The 25,406-nt window shown below is 44.6% G+C and overlaps 1 protein-coding gene across 5 annotated transcripts in view; it reads left to right on the top strand.

Moving 5' to 3' along the window:
• The window catches only part of LOC124711241 (TBC1 domain family member 4), a 485,094-nt gene that overhangs the window by 368,964 nt on the left and 90,724 nt on the right, over window positions 1-25,406 (top strand). The window contains exon 1 of one of the 5 annotated variants that reach the window (XM_047241204.1): window positions 22,203-22,253. The exons of the other annotated variants lie outside the window; for them this stretch is intronic. Coding sequence (XP_047097160.1) covers window positions 22,209-22,253 — 45 coding nt within the window. The 5' untranslated portion in view covers window positions 22,203-22,208. Of the gene's footprint in view, window positions 1-22,202; window positions 22,254-25,406 lie in introns of those variants that run through there. 5 annotated transcript variants of the gene reach the window in all.

Genomic DNA, 25,406 nt, shown 5'->3' with positions numbered 1-25,406 from the left:
TTTCCTGTCACGATAACTTTGTGAAATATCCCGAAATAACCAGCGACCAGTTGCATAAAATACATTTAACTACGTAACAGGTTTCAGGCACGTAGTGCCCTTCTTCAGGAGGTTATACCTATCGCAAAAAATTGCGAGTGTCACCAACAAAATGCGTGCAGCATATTGCTGTGGTCATGTCGGATTAACGCTGAGGGCCGGTGTGCTGGCCAGCCTGGATGTGGTTTTTAGGCGGTTTTCCACATCCCGCTAGGTGAATACCGGGCTGGTCCCCACGTTCCGCCTCAGTTACACGGCTCGCAGACATCTGAACACATTCGCACTATTCCATGGATTACACTCGACGCAGACAGTTGTGGTGCACTAGTTCCGTCCCGGGGGTACGGGGTGGCGGCAGGAAGGGCATCTGGCTATCCCTTAAACATTAACATGCCAAATGCGTTTAACGATGGCTGACCCTGCGTAACTGCGGGACGAGGTTCAAGCGATAGATAGCTCGACAAATTCATGTAAAAAAATTTCCGACGTGATTATGGCCGCACGACGGGAATTAACAGACGATGAAAGTGAAATGGTAGTTGGAGCGGGAGTCGTGGGACACTCCCTTTCTTAAATCGTCAGGGAAATCAATACTCCGAGATCCACAGTGTCAAGGGTGTGCCGAGAATACCAAATTCCAGACGTTATCTCTCATCACGAACAACGCAGTGGTCGGCGGCCTTTACTTAACCACCGAGAGCAGCGGCGTTTGGGTATACTTGTCAGCAACAACATACAAGCAACACTGCGTGAAATAATCGTAGAAATCAGTGTGGGACGTAGGAGGAACGTATCCAGTTAGATGAATCCCGATTTCAGTCGATAAGAGCTGGTGGTAGAGTTAGTGTGGCGTAGATCACATGCCACCGTGAACCCAAGTTGTCAACAAGGTACTGTCTAAGCTGATTGTTGCTCCATAAAGGTGTGGGCTGTGTTTACATGAAAGGGACGTGGCCCTGTGGTCCAACTGAACCGATCATTTACAGGAAACGGTTACTACCGCTTCTTGGAGACTGTTTGCAGCCGTTCATGGACTTTATGTACCCAAATAATGATGGACAGTGCGCCATACCGTCGGTTCAGGCCGGCCGGAGTGGCCGAGCGGTTCTAGGCGCTACAGTCTGGAACTGCACGACTGCTACGGTCGCAGGTTCGAATCCTTCCTCCGGCATGGATGTGTGTGATGTCCTTAGGTTAGTTAGGTTTACGTAGTTCTAAGTTCTAGGTGACTGATGACCTCAGCAGTTAAGTCCCATAGTGCTCAGAGCCATTTGAGCCATCGGTTCAGAGGTGTTAGCGGTTGTTATGAGGAACATTCTGGACAGCTCGAGCGAATGATTTGGCCACCCAGATCGCCCGACATGAATCCTATCGAACATTTGTGGGATACAATCGGGAGGTCGGTTCGTGCACAACATCCTGGACCGGCAACACTTTCGCAGATATGGACGCTATATAGGTAGCGTGGCTCAGTACTTCTGTAGGGGTTGATGGAAATCGCCCGGCAGAAGGAGGTTCTACACGATCTTAGAAGGTATCCTACAACTTTTGTCACCTCGGTGTGTCTCGAAACCTACTTTCATTCTCAAGGGAGCTTCGGTGTCTGTGATGAACGGGCGACATTTTTCAGAGATTTTCCCACCGTCAGGAGGCGATGGTCGGCCACTATTGCTAGTTGTAGCCACGTGTCGACACTCGTGCTGGAACGACCGTCCTCAACTCAAGGGTTTATTACACGATGAGTGTGCGGCTAAAATGTAACACAGTATCATTACGGCACTTCTGTGGACTAACAATATATTTACACAGGAGGTGGTTATGACACGGTGTTTATGTCCATAAAACCTGTTGCAAGTAAAAGAGCTGAAGATTACATTCCTTATTAGCTGAGCCATCCGGTTAGCGCAATCCAGGCCAGCGGCAGCCAGAGGCGACAAGTGAGCAGTAAAATGGGAGTGCCCATTGGGCAACGCGTGTTTATGGGCGACTGCTAGAAGCAAGCGTACAAAAGTCGACCTCTGCACGGCCACCGTGCGCGCTTAGTTGGCGGTGAGTGAATAGCTGTGCCCAAATCTAAACCGTCAGTACTCGTCTTGAAAGTATGGCTTTCTAGCCCGTGTCCTCTGACTCATCGCTGTACGTGTTTACGTACAGCAGTTGCGATCCGATACCTCTAGAACGCTAGCTGTACTCTAAAGTTTTAAAATCAGCGTCGGACTCTTGGTCACAAACTGTTCTTATAACACTGCTTGCTAGAGTCGGTGTTGATCTCTAAAGCGAGTGTTTCCCAGCAGACTCGTTTTTCCCTCAACCTAGAGAGAGGGAGAGAGAGACTACAACATAAGCAACGCCGCCAGCAAGCGGCACTAAAATTTCCACACACTCGTGGATGACACGGGAACAGAGCCTGTTGCAAAACAAAATTAGAAATGCTTAACTCAGTTTCCTATCGTTCAGTTACAAAAGAAAACCCACGAATACTGCCCAAAGTAGTTCTCACAGCACTGCTAAGATGGGTGATGTACAATCTAAGACAAAAGAAGAAGAAGAAGACGACGCACCACTAAGGAATTATCCGAATGGGATGGAAGTCGGTAGTTGATGTACATGCACAAAGAAACGATTTCACTTCCAGAAGCCGGCCGGTGTGGCCGAGCGGTTCTAGGCGCTTCAGTATGGAACCGCGCGACCACTACGGTCGCAGGCTCGAATCCCGCCTCGGGCATGGTTCAAAAAAATGGTTCAAATGGCTCTGAGCACTATGGGACTCAACTGCTGAGGTCATAAGTCCCCTAGAAGTTAGAACTACTTAAACCGAACTAACCTAAGGACATCACACACATCCATGCCCGAGGCAGGATTCGAATCTGCGACCGTAGCGGTCGCGCGGTTCCAGACTGTAGCGCCTAGAACCGCTCGGCCACTCCGGCCGGCCCTGCCTCGGGCATGAATGTGTGTGATGTCCTTAGGTTAGTTAAGTTTAAGTAGTTCTAAGTTCTAGGGGACTGATGACCTCAGGTGTTAAGTCCCATAGTGCTCAGAGCCTTTTTTCACTTCCAGAAAACTGGATAATTTATTCAAGAGAAAGAACTTCACAAATTGAGCAAGTGAGTAATGCGTTGGTACACCTCTGGCCCTTATGCAAGGTATTACTCGGCTTCACGTTGATTGATAGATTGTTGGATGTCCTTCTGAGGGATATCGTGCCAAATTCTGTCCAATTGGCGCGTTACGTGGTCAAAATCCCGAACTGGTTGGGGGGCCCTGCCCATAATGCTCCATGCGTGCTCAATTTTGGGAGATACCTGGTGACCTTGCTGGCAAGGTAGTGTTTGGGAAGAACTAAGACAAACGGTAGAAATTCTCACTTTGTCCGGGCGGGCATTATGTTGCTGAAGTGTAATCCCAGGATAGCTTGCCATGAAGGGCAACAAAACGGGACGTAGAATATCGCCGAAGTACCGCCGTGCTACAAGGGTGCCGCAGAGGACAACCAAAGGGGTCCTGCTAGGAAAACAAATGGCGCCCCAGACCATCACCCCTAGTTGTCAGGTAGTATTGGGGGGGGGGGGGGAGACAGTGAGGTTGGTTTCCCACTGCTGTCCTGGGCATCTCCAGACACGCCTTCGCTGGTCATCAGGGCCCACTTTGAAGCGGTACTCACCACTGAAGACAATTCTATTCCAGTCAGTGAAACTCCAGGCTCCGAGTTTGGCACGATATCCCTGAGTAGGACTTCCACAAATGTGTCAATCAGTGCCAAGCCGAGTAACTGCTTGCATGAGGGCTAAAGGTGGACCAACGAGTTATTGAATTGTTAAGTTTCTGAAGCACTTCATCTTGAATATATCGCCCAATTTTTTCCTGAAATCGTAATCACTTTTTTGTCCGTACATGTTCGTAGCACCTACTAATTTCCGCCCCATTCGATAATTTGTCTTCGAGTGCATTATTGTCGTGTCGGAAGTACAAATAGTTGTCATCAGTTTATACATTAGTAGACCAGAAACTGGCCACGTCGAGTGCATTGTGTTTCGTCCTCTCCACTCTTTCATGGTGATTGAGGCTGGAGATGAAGAACACTATAGTAGATGCTTGTTAGTCTGCACGGCATAACACGTGCAAAAAACCGATCCCACAGGAAGGCCCCAATTCTGTCGATTGATCTTGCATCTCGTGGTACTGGAGTGTAATCTGCTGAGGGCCTGTCATCTTGTCCACTTGTCTCAATGCCCAGGGGGAGCTCTTACTTCTGAACCATCCACTTCTCCAAACGTTGACATTTACACCGCACTCGCTGTGGTGTTCCTGTAATAGCTTCAGTAGTTGCCAAGAAACTCTTTCTTTATTTCAGCCGAGGATGTGCCTGATGGCCATGTAAAGGGTGGCCATTCATCGTCATAGTATTTACTCGTATCTAGCAGCTATCTCGCGTCAATTTCAGGAGAAGCTGTGCGAGCAAGAAAGTGGGGTTTCTCTATAACGTAGGTCGTAAACAACCCGTGATACTGTGACAGGTCTCATTAAGTGCCACACCTTCTTCTGGGTCAATAATCAAATGGAGGCTATTGATTGTTGTATCTTCCCTGTCAAGGACACACGCCACACTTGATATTAGATTGTTGTATTACATTATTGGCATTAGATTATCGGCATTAGATATGCAGCAGTACATAAAAGTAGCATCCGAGCAGGAGTACAGGTCTTAAATCGTTTTGCAAGGTCTCCACCCTCGCGCGGCTTTGCTGGCAGGATCATCTTTTCTATAGTCTTTCTTTCTCTACTACATCTGCATCGTATAGTACGTGGCGGAGGATACCCTGTACCACTAGCAGTCATATCACAGCCATTTCTTCGTAAAGAATCGATCGTCTTCCTTTCCCTTCCTAAGGAATAGCCTTAGTTAGAAGAGGTTAAAGTTAAATTCATTTCATTGAGTAATATTAATGTTGCAGAGCAGTATGGCGGAGGTCGTGTGATTATCTGATGCAGTTCGGCGGTTACTTACGTACTATTAACAAAGGAAAGTATACAATTGCAAAATATTGATAAATTCCGCCTGTTTTTGCCCCTCAATGGCACGTCATTACACTGTAATAATAAGCAACAAATAAATGAAATAGAATAAAAATGTGGTCTTCATAAATGCCTGTGTTGTTCGCTTAATGCCGATTGCTTTACTAGCAGAACCACATTCTTATAGCAATGACGAGCCTGTTTCGCAGCGAACTGAACTGCTTATCTAGAAACAGCAGAATGCTGCGAAATACCTCACTTTTCTCGTTGTTAGGGTATTTGCACATCTCTCGTGCGCTCATCAAGGAAGATTCAAATTCTTAAGAATAAAATTTGAAGCAGGAAAAGTAAAGTCTGATGTTTCTTTATTTTTATGGTAAGGGGTATTGAGACGCATTGCACATATCTGACAGTATGTGTCCGGAGATATCTAATACGGAATGACCAGGCAAAAATAGCTGCAGAAAGGAGAGGTGCCTCTCTATGAAAATCATTGCGAGAATCCTAAGGAAATGTAATACTCTCCATGAAACAAGAGGCTTTCGAAATACTAACTTCAACTTGCTCTGAGCACTATTGGACTTAACATCTGAGGTCATCAGTCCCCTAGAACTTAGAACTACTTAAACCTAACCAACCTAAGGACATCACACACATCCATGCCCGAGGCAGGATTCGAACCTGCGACCGTAGCGGTCGCGCGGTTCCAGACTGAAGCGCCTAGAACCGCTTGTTCGAAATACTAGTTCTGCCGATTGTTTATTACTGCTCGTTAATCTGGGATCCTTACCCTGTAAGATTAACGCAGGAGGTACCGCAGATAAAAAGAAGAGCAGGAGTTCGTTTAGTATTCGCGAGAGCGTTACCGAGACATTCATAAAGCTCCATTGGCAGACGCTGCAAGAGAGGAATTGTGCATCACGGATAAGCTTACAGTTAAAATTCCGATAGCGTACGTTCCAACAAAACTCCGCCAACATATTATTTCTTCACATGTACATCCCGGAAAAGATCATGACGATAAACTCAGCACAGTTTTCGCCAGTGGAACAGGGCATGGAGTGAACGACAGTAACGCTACAAGTACAGACCGACACACACACACACACACACACACACACACACACACACACACACACACCCCCTAAAAAAGGTGACTAGCGTACTATAGAGGTCCGCGCGAACTTAGTCTGTCAGCTTTCTTGGCAATGCTGTGTCTTGGTGCCGGGCGGTTTACATCGGCTGCCAGGAGCGCCGGTCCGTCGCATTGTTTGCGCTCGTTAAGTCTGTTTATCGAGAGGCCTTCCATTAACGGCAGGCCGTTGGCGTTCGGACTTTCGTGGAAAAGAACTGCCGCTTCGTGCGAAGGAGACTTAGCTGTCTTGTTGTGGCTACTGTGAAACGAAGCGAGGTGGCGCAGTGGTTAGCACACAGGACTCACATTCGGGAGGACTACGGTTCAAATCCGCGTCCGGCCATCCCGATTTAGGTTTTCTGTGATTTCCCTACATGGCTTCAGGGAAATGACGGGATGGTTCCTTTGAAAGGGCACAGCCGACTTCCTTCACCACCCTTCCATAATCCGATGGGACCGATGACCTCGCTGTTTGGTCCCCTTCCCCAAATCAACTAACCAATCAGCTACGGTGAATTTCTCGGGCAGCAGAGACCCTCTCACTTTCGCTTCTACATGCTGGACACGTTAGCGTGGCAAATTAAAATACTTGCAGACGTGGCAAAATAAAAATACATGTAGATGACGTAATGGGAGTCTTCTAATGACGTAGTAGTCAAAGGCGTATTTAGCGGAAGGTAGCATCGTTCCGTCAACGAATCTGTCATTAGATGCACTGACCCGGGAGAAGGGAGTTTGTTGTTGTGAACATCGCATCCTTAACCTGAGGTGATTAAGAAAAACAGAAAAAAACCTCAATTTCTGGACAGCGGTTTGTGGCCGCCTTAACTTTTATCGTATCATGGATGTAGTCTGCCTTTTTGCTTAGATTCGGAGCACATAAAACCCTAGCTTTCGTCGGATGATAGTCTGTACTAATCTCGATTAATGGAATGCCCAATGAGACCGATAGAATTACGTGTCCATGCTGAATTTGTGGGACTTCAAGGGGATAGCCATAAATCATTATTTGTTAAGTACACTCAAGGAGCATTGAAATTCAGTTCTAAAGCTCTCACTGATAATGTATTTATCTGTTGTCGTGGTTGTTGTTGTATTCAGTCCGAAGACTGCTTTGATGCAGCTGTGCATGCTGCTCCATCTTGTGCAAGCCTCCTCACCTCGAATGCAACCTACATCCTTCTGAATCCGCTTACTGTAATCATCTCTTGGTCACTCTCTATGATTTTTACACCCCCCCCCCCCCACTCTTCCCTCCAACAGTAAGTTATTAATCCCCTGATGTCTCAATATGTGTCCCATCAACCGATTCCTTCTTTTAGTCATGTTACGCTACAAATTACTTTTTTCCTCCTATTCGATTTAGTTACGTGATCTACCCATCCAATTTTCAGCATTATTCTGTATCACCACATTTTAAAAGATTCTATTCTCTTCTTGCCTGAAATGCGTAGTGTTCCCGCTTCACTTCTTTACAAGGCTACACTCCACACAATTACCTCCAGAAAAAATTCCTAACACTTTTACTTTTGTATTCGGGTTTAACAAATTTCGCTTTTCAGAAACGTAGGTAACTTTTCCTCCCGGTGTTTTACACCTGGTTCAGTCAGAGTTTCAAAGAGTGTATTCCAGTGAACACTGTGTGAAGAGCTTTATCTAAGTCTACGAAAGTTATCAATTTAGATTTGCCTTTCTTCAGTCTGTCTTCTAAGATAAGTCGTAGGGGCAGTATGGCCGTGCGTTTTTGTACATTTGTCACGAACCCAAACTGACATTCCGCGACGTCGGCTTCTACCAGCTTTCCCATTCTCCTATATGTAATTCCTGCCAATATATTAAATTAACCGAAAATCTTTTAAAACAAATGTTTTTGCGGAAGGAGAGGCACACAGCAGTCAGTTGCAATGCCATTAGCTTGTCTGCCTACACACCTGTGAGAACGTATGGTGATATGAATTGCCGTGAGTCTGTTGAACTGTAAAGAAAAGGCACTGAAGATTGCTATTTATAGCCGAAATCTGGATTTGCGAGAATAATAAAAACTAATGGCATTGCGGCCGACTGCTGGGTGCCTCTCCTTCCTTATAGTCTGCGGTCGCTGCGCATGACTGTTCCTGATGGAATCAAAGTTGGTTAAGTGTTTTTACGTGCTGACTGCTGTATCTCAGGACCGGCATGTGGGTTTTCAGGTTAGTCCAGGTACTACTGCGCGGTACGCTAATGTCCCCACTCCCCTTTTCCTCCCCTTTCCGAACGTATCCCGGGGATGGAAATTTGCTCCAGCGCCACGACTGGAGGAGCCGGCTGTGCGTCAACGACCTCGCCATGTACCGAGGCGCGCAGTGTGACGTCACCTGTACACTGTGACGTCAGCAGTACGTCTGCGCCATTCTCTGTTCGCTGCGGGAGGGTCGGAGACGTGTGCTGACTTCAGTATCGTTACAGTCTGCATCTGTTCTTCCTCAGTTGCAACTACAACACTGTTTATATTGTTGTTATGGTCTTCAGTCCCGAGACTGGTTTGATGCAGCTGTCCATGCTACTCTATCCTGTGCAAGCTTCTTCATCTCCCAGTACCTACTGCAACCTACATCCTTCTGAATCTGCTTAGTGTATTCATCTCTTGGTCTCCCTCTACGATTTTTAGCCTCTACGCTGCCATCCAATACTAAATTGGTGATCCCTTGATGCCTCAGAACATGTCCTACCAACCGATCCCTTCTTCTGGTCAAGTTGTGCCACAAACTTCTCTTCTCCCCAATCCTATTCAATACTTCCTCATTAGTTATGTGATCTACCCATCTAATCTTCAGCATTCTTCTGTAGTACGACATTTCAAAAGCTTCTATTCTCTTCTTGTCCAAACTATTTATCGTCCATGTTTCACTTCCATACATCGCTACACTCCATACAAATACTTTCAGAAATGACTTCCTGACACTTAAATCTATACTCGATGTAAACAAATTCCTCTCCTTCAGAAACGCTTTCCTTGCCATTGCCAGTCTACATTTTATATCCTCTCTACTTCACCATCATCAGTTATTTTGCTCCTCAAATAGCAAAACTCCTTTCCTACTTTAAGTGTCTCATTTCCTAATCTAATTCCCTCAGCATCACCCGACTTAATTCGACTACATTCCATTATCCTCGTTTTGCTTTTGTTGATGTTCATCTTATATCCTCCTCTCGAGACACTGTCCATTCCGTTCAACTGCTCTTCCAAGTCCTTTGCTGTCTCTGACAGAATTACAATGCCATCGGCGAACCTTAAAGTTTTTATTTCTTCTCCATGGATTTTAATACCTACTCCGAATTTTTCTTTTGTTTCCTTTACTGCTTGCTCAATATACAGATTGAATAACATCGGGGAGAGGCTACAACCCTGTCTCACTCCTTTCCCAACCACTGCTTCCCTTTCATACCCCTCGACCCTTATAACTGCCATCTGGTTTCTGTACAAATTGTAAATAGCCTTTCGCTCCCTGTATTTTACCCCTGCCACCTTTAGAATTTGAAAGAGAGTATTCCAGACAACATTTTCAAAAGCTTTCTCTAAGTCTACAAATGCTAGAAACGTAGGTTTGCCTTTCCTTAATCTTTCTTCTAAGATAAGTCGTAAGGTCAGTATTGCCTCACGTGTTCCAGTATTTCTACGGAATCCAAACTGATCTTCCCCGAGGTCGGCTTCTACTAGTTTTTCCATTCGTCTGTAAAGAATTCGTGTTAGTATTTTGCAGCTGTGGCTTATTAAACTGATAGTTCGGTAATTTTCACATCTGTCAACACCTGCTTTCTTTGGGATTGGATTGTTTATATAGCGGATACGAATAACTACTACTCATCTTCTGCAATTCAATTTTTGTCATGGTTTTCAGCCACACATGTTTCATCTGATTATCTCGGGCATATTGAGAGGTCTACAGACAAAGAAAAGACATAATTTACGAACCTCCAGCATGAGGCAGGAAAAATGGGTCAGTATCTTACTCTTATTAAAACTATTATTTGTAATTCTGTAGAAGTTTCGGTGAAAAATATCCTTTATTTACGGGGACTAGTTTCGGACACCGAGCGAGGTAGCGCAGTGACTAGCACACTGGACTCGCATTCGAGAGGACGACGGTTCAATCCCGCGTCCGGCCATTCTGACTTAGGTTTTCCATGATTTCTCGAAATCGCTCCAAGCAAATGCCGGGATGGTTCCTCTGAAAGGGCACGGCCGACTTCCTTCCCCGTCCTTCCCTAATCCGATGAGACCGATGACCTCGCTGTCTGGTCTCCTTCCCCAAACAACCCAACCCAACTAGTTTCGGACACAACGTCCATTATCAAACCGTCGCCTTTGCATGAAGTATAGACACGCAATACAACCAGTACGCTTGCAAATAGGCGCAATCAGCAATCATGAGTAACATATACAAACTCATCTACTGTGTACTGTCAGTGCCTCTTGCGAGCAGCACTTGTTACTCATTATTGCCGATTGTGGCTATTTGCAAAGTTACTGGTTGTATCACATGTCAGTACTTACGATGAAGGCGATGGTTTGATAATGGACGTCATGTCCGGAACTAGTCACCGCAAACAAAGGATTTTTCTCACCGCATCTTCCACTTATTACAAATTATGGATTTAAAGAGAGAACTGTTTGCTAAACTATATTTTTTCTTGGACGCGTAGCTTTCCTTGGTAGCGTTGTTAGATTGCATTAATATTAACGTTATCTAAAAGTTCAGCCTGGTGATTTAGTACTCATTTTTATGTCTAATATGATTTGCTTGTGTGTTCGTTGGCCCTTGGGTAAGCGCTCATAGCCTCAGGCTACTTTGTAGAGTTCTTAATCAAAAACGTGTCTTAACCTTGCTGATCACTGTACAAAACTGAAAGGTTGTGACGCGCAGTGGACTGAGGTTTGCTCACACAAGAGCCAATGGACACACACCTAACCATAGGAGACATAAAACTGAGTGCTAAATCACAATCGTGTATATTGCAGGTAATGTCGATTATTAGGTACCGGTAACCTAACAGGGCTGCCGTGAAACCCTACGTATCTATAGTCTCTCTCATTTCTTTGTAAAGCACTGAAGGTGAAGGTGGCCGATACAGTAAGTTAAAAAGTGTTTTTTTTTAAAAGAAAACGACAGAAGTTCAGTTTAAAAACACGAAAATTTCTAAAGTACAAAATAATCCGCATTCATTCTTTATATATAGGAGGGTAAAAGTAACGAAATTTTTTCCTCCAGACATTTTTATTCAAGATAAGCACAGAAAACTTATTTTACAATATAGTTAGATATCTTTCCTATTTTTCTACGTAATCGCTTTCCAAATCAAAAGTTTCTTGCGTCTTTCAGCTCGTTGCCATTTCCATACCTCCGTCCCCCATAAAATCCTTCAACATGGGAAAAAGATTGTAATCAATCGGAGCCAAGTTCGGGGTATAGACAGAACACCCACAAACTTCACTCTTTAACGTCAACGCAGGAGTATACGGGCGAGGCGTCATCGTGAAGAAGCAATTTGCTGCAGGACAGCCGTCCACGCCGTTTGTTTTGAACGGCGCAGGCTCCGACAGCGGCTTGCATAATGCATTTCTGGTCTCTCCTCTGATAGGCGTGAAGTCGGTGAATAGGAGGCGCTTTCGATATCAAAACACTGTGCCCACAACCTTTTTGGCGTTCAGAATTTACGTGGCCTTTTCTGTTTTGTTGGGGATCGTAAATGGGTAGGAACTCACCTGGCACACACTTTCCTATAACCCAAATCACCACTAACAATTTCGTAAATAACTAATCGTGAAACTTTAGGAAAGCACGACCTTAGTCCATAAATAGAGAAACATCTATTCTATTCAGTGTTTTCCTCAGTCCTTTTTTTAGTTCGTCAGTCACAACTGAATGTCGGTCGCATCGTTCTTTGTCACGAATTCGCCATTATAACATGATGCACCATTTCTGAATTGAAACTTCACTCATCACATTTCAGTAAACTTAGTTTATTTTTTTAAAGATTTATTGATGCCCTCAGCTGTCATTCTCTTTATTTCATGTACGATTATACAATTTAGGCCTTAGGCCATTTTCAAGTATTTTAGGGATGATTTTTTTTTCTAGTAAATTGTGTCATGTACGCCGTTGCTCCTATGACACCATGTTATGCTCATAAAATAAATCAGAGATGGTCATGCTATTTTAGACGCATGTTACTTTCGAGCACTTGTTGCAGCGACGTACATGACATAATTTACTAGTAAAAATCATCCATAAAATACTTGAAAATCTCCTAAGGCCGAAATTGTACAATCGTACGTGAAAGGAAGATAATGGCGGCTGAAGGCATCAAGAAGTCTTTCAAAAAATTCATCGCAGCTGCGGACCCTATCGCACTGAAAACTTTATATATCTGTAAATTTCGATTTGTCGTATTTTTCTTAAACTACATAAATAATCAGTAAAGAACTCTTCCCGCTTGCTTTTCACATCATACTGTCGCCAGCGATTAGGAAGGTTGTAACCTCCCCCTTACTAATCGTCCTATCCTACTTGCGATATAAAATATGACAGTGGATCGCGTGTATGCCTAATGGACTTTTACTAACCGGATAAGGCTATCTTTCCCGAAGAAATAATACCGATAAGCAGAAAAGCGTACAACAGACCCTTCTGATGGAAAAGTCTACTAAAATTAAAAGTAATTAAACCGAACAGGGCTATAATTCGGAAAAATGAAAGCTTTTGTGCGTTCACTCACGAACAACACTGGACAAAAAAAGGGGTACCACTGATCATGAATCCAAAAGTTACACTAATGAACGAAAAGGAAATAATTAAGTCACCAGCCAACTAGAGCAATTTACATCCAAAATCCTGTACAAGATGATGGGAAAGAAAAACATGTATTATTAGACACTGACGTGGCAACTGAAGGTTGTCACGTTATTTGAGACTAATTTTAAGTGATGGCAACTGAAGGTTGTCACGTTATTTGACACTAATTTTAAGTGAGTATGTAATGATAAAGAAAACTCAGAAGTCACTCTTACGTCATGTTTGTCATAAATTTTGAAAAAAAATCGAGTACTTATTTGAAAATAAGCAATTAAACTGTATGATTACTTAAATAAATTTTATCAATCAAATCACATTCAGTTGTGCTGCTGGGTTAGCCGTTAATACTTTCTACCAATGAAAAGTCTTATTTCAACGCTGTGCATACGACGAAACTCTGAGCCGACGACGAATCTGTGTTGCTGAAACTGCTGCTGTAGTTGAAGACGGTAGCATCTTGTGGAGCACGGCTAATTACAGGAACGAGCAATCGTAATTAATACAGCCTCTTCCGCCCGTCCACTGTCCTTACTCCTGCTGCTAGGCATCTGGCCGGAGCGCGTACATGATGCCACCGAAATGGTACTCTCTACTGCGAGAGCGTTAACACCACACTTCCGCACACTACAAGCGCTGGAACCCGTCTCCCTTGCTCCGCGCAACAACTCCCTACCCAGAGATTTTACAATGCACAAGCACTGCTATTATTGTTGCTAGTCGATGCAAATAACAATTTCTTTGGCTTTTTCCCAGAGCTTATAAGTTTCACAGCAAGACACAGATAAATACAATGAAATTTCAACAGACTTGCACCTAAATTTACACATACAGTGAAGCAATGTCCTTACTTATTAAAAGAAAAGATTTAAATTACAAATATTTACATACAATTCAGCAAAAAAATTGTACATGTTACAAGGTCCATGATAACAGCAGCGGTCGCGTGGGGAGAATTGCGTGGATCGTTAGACCAAAACGTTCTTTACTTTTCGAATGACTTAACTTCGCGTGGCAGCAAATCGATGACTCGCCCATCCCATATACATTGAATTTGCTTTTTGAGTATGGATGTAAATGTAGATGCGATGCAGTTTGGCCTAAAAGGTTTATGTTTGAATTTACACTGAAGCTCCAAAGAAACTGGTACAGTCATGCGTATTTCAAATACAGAGAAACGTAAACGCCAGAATACGTCGCTGCGGTCCGCAACGCCTATTTAAGACAACAAGTGTCTAGCGCAGTTGTTAGGTCGGTTACTGCAGCCACAATAGCACGTTATCAAGATTTAAGTTAGTTTGAACCTGGTGTTATAGTCGGCGCTAGAGCGATGGGACACAGCATCTCTGAGGTGACGATGCAGTGGAGATTTTTCCGTGCGACCATTTCACGAGTGTACCGTGAATATCAGGAATCCGGTAAAACATCAAATCTCCGACATCGCTGCGGCCCGAAAAATATCCTGCAAGAGCGGGACCAACGATGACTGAAGAGAATCGTTCAACGTACAGATGTGCAACCCTTCCCCAAATTGCCGCAGATTTCAATGCTGGACCATCAACAAGTGTCAGCATGCAACGGAACGTCACCGATATGGGCTTTCGGAGCCGAAGGCCCACTCGTGTATCCTTGATGACTGGACGTCACAAAGCTTTATGCCTCGCCTGGGCCCATCAATTCTGATATTGGACTTTTGATGACTGGAAACATGTTGCCTGGCCGGACGAGTCTCGTTTCAAGTTGTATCGAGAGGATGGACATGTACCATGAAGCCATGGATCTTGCATGTCAGCGGGGGACTGTTCGAGGTGGTGGAGGCTCTGTAATGGTGTGGAACGTGTGCAGTTGGAGTGATATGGGACACTTGATACGTCTAGATACGACACTGACTGACGACACGTACATAAGCATCCTGTCTCATCACCTACATCCGTTCATGCGCATTGTGCATTCCGACAGACTTGAAAAATTCCAGCAGGAGAATGTGACACCCCACACGTCCAGAATTGCTAGAGATTGGCTCCAGGAACACTCTTCTGAGTTTAAACACTCCCCAGACATGAACATTGTTGAGTATATCTGGAATGCCTTGCAAGGTATTGTTCAGAAGATACCTGCACCCCCTCGTACTATTACAGATTTATGGACCGCGCTGCAGGATTCATGGTGTCAGTTCTCTTCAGCACTATTTCACATTAGTAGAGTCCATGCCACGTCGTGTTGCGGCACTTCTGCGTGCTCGCGGGGGCCCTACACGATATTAGACAAGTGTACCAGTTTCTTTAGTTCTTCGGTGTATATCCTCCTGCTACCACATAACCAAAAACTAGAGGAAACGTAATATCCTCAGACTGTGGCGCCTTCTTCGATACGAGGTATGAGAGCCGGGGGAGCAGGCGTCCCAGCTGAACGGCGCCAGTGTTGCGAGGTAGGGTTTTTTGCACGCGCTGTCACTGTGACATTGCGGCGGAAGGTGACCTCTGAAATTACGTCACGTCACGCACTTCCCCTGACAGGCAACGCGCTAGTGGCAACTGTGAGAAAATAACCATCTCCCTCTCTGTGTGCGTATTTTCCGCTTTCCATGGTAGTCATCATAAAATAATAAGAGTAGTCTCTAGAGCAGCGCTGATCAACTCCCATTGTCGTGTGAACTTGACATAGGGCACTGAGAGAGATCTGTGACGGCAGAGTAAAGTGCCTAGCTCCTTGAAGAGGTGCCTACATGATGTACGTGGGTGAACACACATTATTCGTACTGTTCGCGTTTCTAAGTGATGAGTTACCCCAGAATATTATTCCGTACGGCATTATTGAGTGGGAATATGCGAAATATATCAGGAGGTTGCCGGCCGGTGTGGCCGCGCGGTTCTCGGCCCTTCAGTCTCGAAGCGCGCGACCGCTACGGTCGCAGGTTCGAATCCTGCCTCGGGCATGGATGTGTATGATGTCCTTAGGTTAGTTAGGTTTAAGTAGTTCTAAGTTCTAGGGGACTGATGACCTCAGCTGTTAAGTCCCATAGTGCTCAGAGCCATTTGAACCATTTTATCACGAGGTTGATACGATTGTTCCCAAGACTAGCAACTACACCAAGGGCAAAAGCAGCTGAACTTAACTGTTTGAGAAGCTCAGTAATATCCTTCTTCCAGTTAAAGTTTTCATCAATATGTACACCAAAAATTTGGCGCATTCTACCCTACTTGCTGTCTCCTGTTCATGTGCTACATCAGTTGTTGGTATGACTGTTGTACAGGACTCAATTTAGTGTTTTTTTTTCCAAAATTTGGGCCGAGTCCATTTTCAGAGAACCACTTAATAATTTTTTTTTTTTGGAAAATTTCATTTAACTAACTCTTCTGTTGCTTTCTCTCTAGTGGGATTTATTGTAACACTAGTATCGTCTGGAAAAACTATGAACATCAAAAATGGATAAATCTCCGTGCTGAAAGTTTTTTCGCACCCTGTTCAACGACGTCAGAGTTACCGTTCGTTCAGTATCTCACTGACTCAAAACAAAAAAAATTAACGACGATGGATTAAATGCTCGCCGACTTTTGTTCAGTCACTTGCTCAAAACCTTGTCAGTATCTTGAAAGGCTTATGAAATACTAAGGATGCTCTCCGTTATGAGAAAATTTCGTATGTGAGCCGCACGTGTGTCTCCTAAGTGATTTAATAGTTGCGCGTCCTAGAAATTTGCTAGTGGGGAAATAATGTAGCTCCTGCCTCCGTTGCTACGGATTGTTCAGTCTTACATTACTGTTAAGGTTCAATAGAAGGTGCTTGGTCGGTGTCAGCTGTTAAAATAATTTCTCAGTGACACTATTCCCAAGCGATAAACGATTTTTTCTCATACGTTACTTACGTTACACTTTCTTATACTTCGGTGCATCTTCCAGTCAAATAGTCAGCAGAGTTGTTTCCACGCTGTTGGAAAGTATCGTCGTTTAGTCGATCGGAAAGGAATGCGGAATGACTTGGGCAGAATTTGTGTTTCGTGCAAGAAATGTGAGATAATGCAATGCAGTGCCCGTCCACAACTAACAAGAGGCGATTTTCTTATAGAAAAAGCTCGAAAAAAAATCTGCCTCTGCAATTAGAAGATTCCCGAGCGTTGTTATTTGTAAAACATTTTTTACTTCTTGACAGTCGTTGGTAGCTGAGTTTCGCAGGTGTGAGCTTACTGGATCGATTCCCAGTAGCAGCCACTTCTTTTTATTTTTATTCAAATCTAACATTTATTATCAAATGTAATATATGATTTAGTAAAAAATGGTTGTTCCTATCCAGACTCGAACCTGCGACCTCAAGATTACAATACTTCTATCTTTGAAATATATTTTTTACGCAAATGAATCTTTATTCACACGAATGTCCAATAATTACATGATTTTAGAAAATAGACTACACTACAATAACAGCTTCAGTGTTATCTAACTTCTGGACAGCTATATCCACATGTCAGTTACTTTTACAAAACTTGCATTCTTTTCTTTGTACGTTTTGGTCTTAGCCAAATGTTTTGTGTTTAACTGGGCTCAGAAATCTTCTGACGTTCTAAGGCGATTTTTTAGAGTTTTTTTAGTATGTGTCCTACCGCTTTCTGAAACTGATGTCCTTCAAGTCCTGTAAGTCTGTAAGGCCCTTTGTAAGTGGAGCAGCCCAATAGTATGTGGGTACAATATTAGTGACGAACATAATGAACATGTTACAGCGTTGAAATATTAACGAATAATAGCATGCAACGAAATAAAACGAAACGAAACGAAATAAACACGTTCTGTCTGTAATAATTAAGACGAACAGGTGACGTATATTTGTTAAGGCTGTAGAAAAGTCAACACGGATTTAAAAAACATCGTTATTGTGAAACACTACTAGCTCTTTGCTCACGTGAAGTGTTGAGTCCTATTGACTAGGGATTTCAAATGGATTCCGTATTTCTGGATTTTGGAAGGCTTTTGACACTGTACTACACAAGCTGCTTGTAGTGAAATTGCGTGCTTATGGAATATCGTCTCAGTTATGTGACTGGATTCGTGATTTCCTGTCAGAGAGGTCACAGTTCGTAGTAACTGAGGGAAAGTCATGAAGTAAAACAGATGTTATTTTCTGGCGCTACCCGAGTTAATATTATACGCCCTTTGCTGTTCCTTATCTATATAAATGAGTTAGTAGACAATATGAGCAGCCACCTTACGTTGTTTGTAGGTGACGCTCTCGTTTATCAACTAGGAAAGTCATCAGAAGATCAAAACAAATTGCAAAGCGATTTAGTAACGATATCTGTATGGTGAGAAAATTGGCAGTTGATCCTAAATAATGAAAAGTGTCAGGTCATCCACACGAGTGCTAAAAGGAACTCGTTAAACTTCGGTTACACGATAAATCAGTCTAATCTAAAAGCCGTAAATTCAACTTGGCGAACCGAGCGAGGTGGCGCAGTGGTTCGACACTGGACTCGCATTCGGGAGTACGACGGTTCAATCCCGCGTCCGGCCATACTGATTTAGGTTTTCCGTGATTTCCCTAAATCGCTCCAGGCAAATGCCGGGATGGTTCCTTTGAAAGGGCACGGCCGCCTTCCTTCCCCATCCTTCCCTAATCCGATGAGACCGATGACCTCGCTGTCTGGTCTCCTTCCCCAAACAACCCCAACACATGGCGATCAGTGCCTTCATGGAATAATGTTTGCGGTTGCATGCAGAACTATGATTGTATTCAAACGTGAACCTCTTCTTCGGAAGCAAATCGGCATCCCAGAAAGTCTTTCATCAGGGCTCCAAAGATATGTAAATCGCGTGGGCAGAGATTCGGACTATATGAAGGATGTTTAAGGGCTTCCCAGCGAAACTTCTACAGCGTAGTCGAAATAACCTTGGCAAGATATGCTCGCCTGGATACAGCCATGGTTCCGTAGGCAACAGCAAATATTTTTCTAAGGAGGCATTGACCTATGGAATGGTTGATATCGAATTTCAACATGTTCCAATATACGTGCCTCCCTCTGTAGAGGAATACAAGGGCGACTAAAATTCTCTATGTACTTTCCTGCACTTTTGTTGTTTGTGTAAATTCGCGGTAGTGCTCTTTACATGTTCTGCAAGGCAAAGAAGGCTCATTTCAGCAAACGGAGACGTTCCCTCGATTAGGCTCCAGAAAAGCATTGCCTCCCGACAGGAACAAACTTTACTCGTCCTAGAATGACACAGCCAAGAACGGTGCAGTGCGTCTGCTGCGCCGTGTGTTTGTCAGCGCACGCCAACTTGTAGCACGTTGCTGGAGGCGCTGTCTGAGATAATGGAGAACACCTGCGCTGCACATGGTATGCGGCTGACAGGCGAGGGTACCACTGGAGGACACACACACACACACACACACACACACACACACGAAGGCCGGGCTATTCGCCGGTGTACTGCACCTGACCACAGACTGACGCCTTGGTTACTGTCAAACACAGAAACAACACGGTTCTCCAGGCAGCTTACTTTATCTCCTGTCTAGGCACGTCATGTGCATTCTTTCAGTTGTGACACACCAAGGATCCGTGTCTTGTCAAAATGCAACGTCATTTCTACAGGTACAGTGCCTCACACAACTGTCGTTTCGATAGAATGACACATTCGGTCAACACAGTGCAAGAACAGTCTTTTGATTTAGCCAAATGAGTTGACACGGACGCCAGAGTTGTTTGTGGTTGCCCTTTCGCTGTTTATAGTCGGCCTACTTGCAGTACATCATTCATGTACAACGCTGTCGACATAAAATGCGGATCTAAGCCAGCAACTAAACGTAATTTCTTTATCTGCTGGCTTCCGCGTTTTCATTTTTAAAAAGTTAGTTCGGTGATGACACTAGGAAACACTGATTGGAGTAAAGCCCTTATTCAGATTTGTCTGACAGCAGCATTGCCGTTGTACTCACCGAAATCATGGTTATGGGCCAGGTACCGTCATGTAGTACTTCAGAGGTTCACAGGTTCAGTTTTCTTTCAATAAGAGAAAAATACTTTGTTTCCCCACATCAAACAAAATACATGAAATATGTCATTGAGACAAGGCATCACAATTAATAAACGTATATAGACCGACAAAATTATTAGTCTGATGAATATTAAATGCTAATGAAAGCGACGCGCCCTAAAGTCGTAACATCATCTCCTTTCGAATACTGCTGTCACCTGACTGCGAGACACTCTATTGCCCTATCGCCTTACTGACGTAGTCAGCTCCTGCCTGCCACAAATAGCATGACACCACAGAGCTCTTTCTGTCTATCGCTAAGGCTCATATTATACTATCCAAGTCCTTCGACAAGTATTTTGTGATACGTACGACCACACTCAAACATTTGTAAACGATATGATAAAAAAACCTCAGTACACTATCAAAGATTTTATAAAATATGTTTGACAAAGCTATTTCCCAGTGTAATAACTAAGGTAGCCAAAACATCACCCTCCCCTGCCCCTTTTTCTGAGCAATACCGCACTAAATCAGCTCGTTATATTACTGCACTTATGTTTCTGACTCAAATGCCTTCTTTCCTCCTGCCTCTGCTGCTGTCTCATCCTATGACAATGCGATTGTCTTATATACAGCACTAGAGCGTACTAATGCCATACAGTTTCTCTTAGAGCATCATTAGATGTTTGAGCTATCAGTCATTAATCATCTCGGAAGCTCATACCACGTAAACAAAACTATTGGCCATAATTTCTAAAATATACCATCACATTAGTGTGTAAAGACATGATAATAACTGCGATGAGTTACCTCCAACATAGAACACTCGTGGTTGCGAAGTCCTCTTTATTTAGAAATAACGCGTCTCGCCGTGGTTAGGCATCACCAGATAATCTAAAAAGAAAAAGGAGGCTAGTTAAATGACTATCCTAAAAACATTATAAGGCATCGTTCTGAGCTGCACCAATAATTTGATTAAAACCATAAACGAAATTCATGTAAAACTGTCAAGTTCATTGTGTTGGCTACGAAAGTGCTATTCAACCACATACATATAAAACTATCTTGATGTAAATCCGGCTGTCAGAATAACTAAAAGGGACAGTGAGAACCCAAACGGAAAAAAATTTCGGAAATCAAACCAGAGCTACAACAGAAACTAGCTCTGACATTGCAATGACTGTGATAATTCTAGTCTTATTACATTCCTGTTTTCTATTCTCCACTACAATCATGTCCACTTCTGTCACCAGATACAACAACAACAAGAAGCGTGACTGCAACTGGCTGCACCAACACTACAATCATTCCAATCAGCCCCAGTACAACAACTAGTAATGCAGCAGCAGCACCACCACCACCACCACCACCACCAACACCGCTTCCACCACCCCCCAACTGTGAATGTAACTACAAGCACTACCATCACGACCACCACCACCACCACCACCACTGAAATGAGCTCACACCTCCACCATTTTAACCAGCCCCCATTACCATAACTGCTATTTGCAAGCACCACCACCACCACCACCATTGTCACCACAACTGTCACTGCAACCACCATTTCCGCAACAACTGCCACTGCAACAATAATCACCATAATTGCCATAGTGAGAATCACCACCACTACTGCCATCACCATCATTGCAACGAGCACATCCACAATCGTCATCACGACTATTATTGCAACCAGAACTAAAACAGACTGCAGTATGAATGCAGTGAACACTAGAGACCACCATGATCAGCGAGATTACCACAGCTGCCACCATCACCAACACAGTCTCCATAACTAATACTGTCATGACAATTAACACGATCTCCGCCGCCATGACGACGACGACGACGACCACCACCACCACCACCACCACCACATCACGAACAACAACGGCATTACTTCGAACGTGAGCACAGGAACGAGTAATTGTAAGACTGCGATCAAGATCAAGGTTACGGCCGCGCTGTCCCGTTGCCGGAGCATCGAGACTTGGTGAGCTTACCGGCGCTCTGGCAGACACCGGCCGTAGAGCCGCAGCCGGCGGGTGTTAAGTAGGTCGGGCCCCGGCTTCCGCCACTGCCCCCCACGCGGCCCTGGCCACGCCCGCCGCGGCCTTGCAGGCGTCGCCGTCGCACTGTGTTTGCTGCTATCAGGCTGCGCTCCGCCTGATGGCCAGCTAGCGGCAGCAGCAGCCAGTCTGCCGCAGACGCCGCGCCGCGATGGACACGTCCCGCGCCACGCACTACTCCAGGAGGGGCTCCTACGTAAGCCGCTCTCTGCGTCCGGGGCTGCGCGCGCCGCCTGCAACCAGTGCCTCAGCTGTCTGCTTCTGTGTTCTTGTGGAGTGTGTGAAACCCAGCACCGGATTACTACCTACTCCGGCCGAGCTCTGCGTCCCCCACTGTCAACACCAGTAACCTGTCGTGCTCTCACTGCCAAGAAGCTGCAGCTACCTCTACACCCCGCAAGCAGAGTCTCAGTGTTTGGTGGAGGGTACTTCTGCTACCATTATGTCACTCCCTCCTGCCTCCCTCATTTGCCTTTTCCATTTGCGTAAGGAGTGATTGTCGGTAAATCTGCGTTAGGACCTCTGTTTCTCTCGTTGTGGTCATCTCGCAGAACATACCTGCGAGGAAGCAATATCTTGCCGGATTCTTCCCTGAAGGCGCACTCTCCGAATTTCAGTAGTAACCCTAAACGTGGTGAACACCTCCTATCAAAGTCTGCCACGGAGTTCGTGCAGCATCCCCGTAACGCTCTCATGCTGACTAAACGATGCCGCGACTTAAAGCGCCCTTCTTCCTTGGATCTTTCTTCTCTTCTACAGGGTCTACATCTACACGGATACTCTGCAAATCACACTTAAGTGCCTGGAAGAGGGTTCGTTGAACCACCATCACAATAATTCTCTATTATTCCACTCTCGAAGAACGCGTGGAAAAAACGAACACCTGTATCTTTCCAGAATGAGATTTTCACTCTGCAGCGGAGTGTGCGCTGATATGAAACTTCCTGGAAGATTAAAACTGTGTGCCGGGCCGAGACTCGAACTCAAGACCTTTGCCTTTCGCGGGCAAGTGCTTTACCAATTGAGCTACCCAAGCACGACTCACGCCCCGTCCTCACAGCTTTACTTCTGCCCGCGAAAGGCAAAGGTCCCGAGTTCGAGTCTCGGCCCGGCACACAATTTTAATCTGGCAGGAAGTTTCACCTGTATCTTTCCTTGCGAAGTCTGATTTCCCCGTATTTTATTTTGATGATCGTTTCTCCCTGTGCAGGTCGGCGTCAGCAAAATATCTTCGCATTCAGAGAAGAACGTTAGTGATTGAAATTCTGTGAGAAGATTCCGCCGCAACGAAAGACGCCTTTGTTTTAATGGTGTCCATTCGAAATCCTTTAACATGTCCGTGACACTATCTGCCCTGTTTCACGACAACACAAAACTTGCTGCTCTTCGTTGAACTTTTTCGGTGTAGTCCGTTAATCCTATGTATCACATAGGTGCAATCGTCCAATGTTTACGCTCCTTACACCAAACGAGCCGTCGTTTGGCATTTACCGGCGTGATGTGTGGCTTATGACCAGCCGCTCGACCATGAAACGCAAGTTTTCTCACCTCCCGGCTAACTGTCACAGTACTTGCAGTGGATCCTGATGCAGTTTGATATTCCTGTGCGATGGTCTGGATAGATGCCTGCCTATTACACATTATCACCCTCTTCAACTGTCAGTCAACAGACCAGGACGGCCTGTACGCTTTTGTGCTGTACGCGTCCCTTCACGCTTCCACTTCACTATCACATCGGAAACAGTGGAACAAGGGGTGTTCAGGAGTGTTGAAATCTCGCGTACAGACGTATGACACCAGTGGCAGCCCATCACGTGACCACTTTCGAACTCCGTGAGTTCCGCGGAGCGCCCCATTCTGCTCTCTCACTATCTCTAATGACTACTGAGGTCGCTGATATGGAGTACCTGCCAGCAGGTGGCAGCACAATGCACCTAATACGAAAAACGTATGTTTTTGGGGGTGTCCGGATACTTTTGATCACATATTATTATTTTATACTCGCAGATTCACTCATCAAAACCTATAGGGTACTTCTTGTTGATCTAGAATCATGAAGTGTGGCAGGAAGCAAGACTTCACGGCACAATTAAGTGAAAATAATCCGAAAGTTATCTTGGAATTAATCTAGAAAATCTTAGAATTCCCGGAACCAGTATCTTGCCAGTATTGATACCGATAACAGGCAAAAATCGCCTAGATTCTCGATTCCCAGGATGGAAAAAACTATGTGTATCCTTAATTAAAGCTTTACGGAACATTCGGTACGCAAGTCTTACTTGCAGTTACCTGATTTTTTTAAAATATTATTTCTCATCTGCCTCATTTTCATTCGAATGCCCTTACCCAGTCTGGTAATGGTGCCGGCCTCATTAGCAGTACTCAGTAATCTGTCGAACAAGTGTTTTGTAGGCCACTTATTTCGCCGTTGATTGAGCTTCTTGCATTGAATCTCAGTGTCGCATCTGCTTTCCCTACAGGTAGTTTTCTGTATTCATTTCACTTTTGTTTACTCCAGACGGTTACTCCAATCTATTTTGCGGTGGTAACTGTTTATAGTCAGTAGTGTAATCTAACGCAGGACATTGGCACACCCTTTATGGAGTCCTCTTCCTAGAGTATGGTTCCTCCACCTAAGACCGAATCGCACACACCACACTCGGTAGCTACCATGTCTATGGAAGCGGGTTTGTGTGTATTAGGTATTTAAGCAGAAGTCTGCTTAGCTACTGCAGGAAATAAATAGTTATTACTTCTCTGGCTTAACTACTCGGAACGCCTGTCCACGACAGTTAATCGTAGTCGGCGCCACTGCTTACGGAGGTAGTTTTCCGCCCATTAGTGACATGCGTCAAGGCTCTCAAAAGTGCGGGCCACTAGCTGTTCGTTTTCTGCGTCCGCATTAGAGGGTAGCCTCCACTACATCACGTGCTGTGGTGTCTACCAAAAACATTCGTGTATGGAACTCGGCAAAAATTATTCCTCTAGTATCTCTGCGAAATTTTGAACTTAAATACCGCACAGAACATGTAGTACCATGTCACATACACTCTTCCAAGCATTTCACATTGATTTACAGGATATGTATGTAGATGTAGATTTGGATGTACAATAAGCTCTCCTCCACCTCATGTCCGTCGTCCACCTCTTGGTGCTTCTCTTATTCGATTGTGTTTATGCTCAGTTATCGTAGATTACATAGCAGCCCTCTCCACTCTGGTCTGCGTATCTATTCCGGTATCATTTATAACTGGTTCCCTACCTGTACCACCTCGCTAACACTCGCCAACTGGTATTGACTGGTTCATTCCGGACGTGTGCTTTTTTTATTTTCTTCTTTCTGCGCTCG

Source organism: Schistocerca piceifrons, chromosome 8 (assembly GCF_021461385.2).
Source record: "Schistocerca piceifrons isolate TAMUIC-IGC-003096 chromosome 8, iqSchPice1.1, whole genome shotgun sequence".
In the NCBI taxonomy this organism is placed as follows: Eukaryota; Metazoa; Arthropoda; class Insecta; order Orthoptera; family Acrididae; genus Schistocerca; species Schistocerca piceifrons.
The sequence above is the reverse complement of the archived record's forward strand: the minus strand, read 5'-3'. Positions and strand labels throughout refer to the sequence as shown.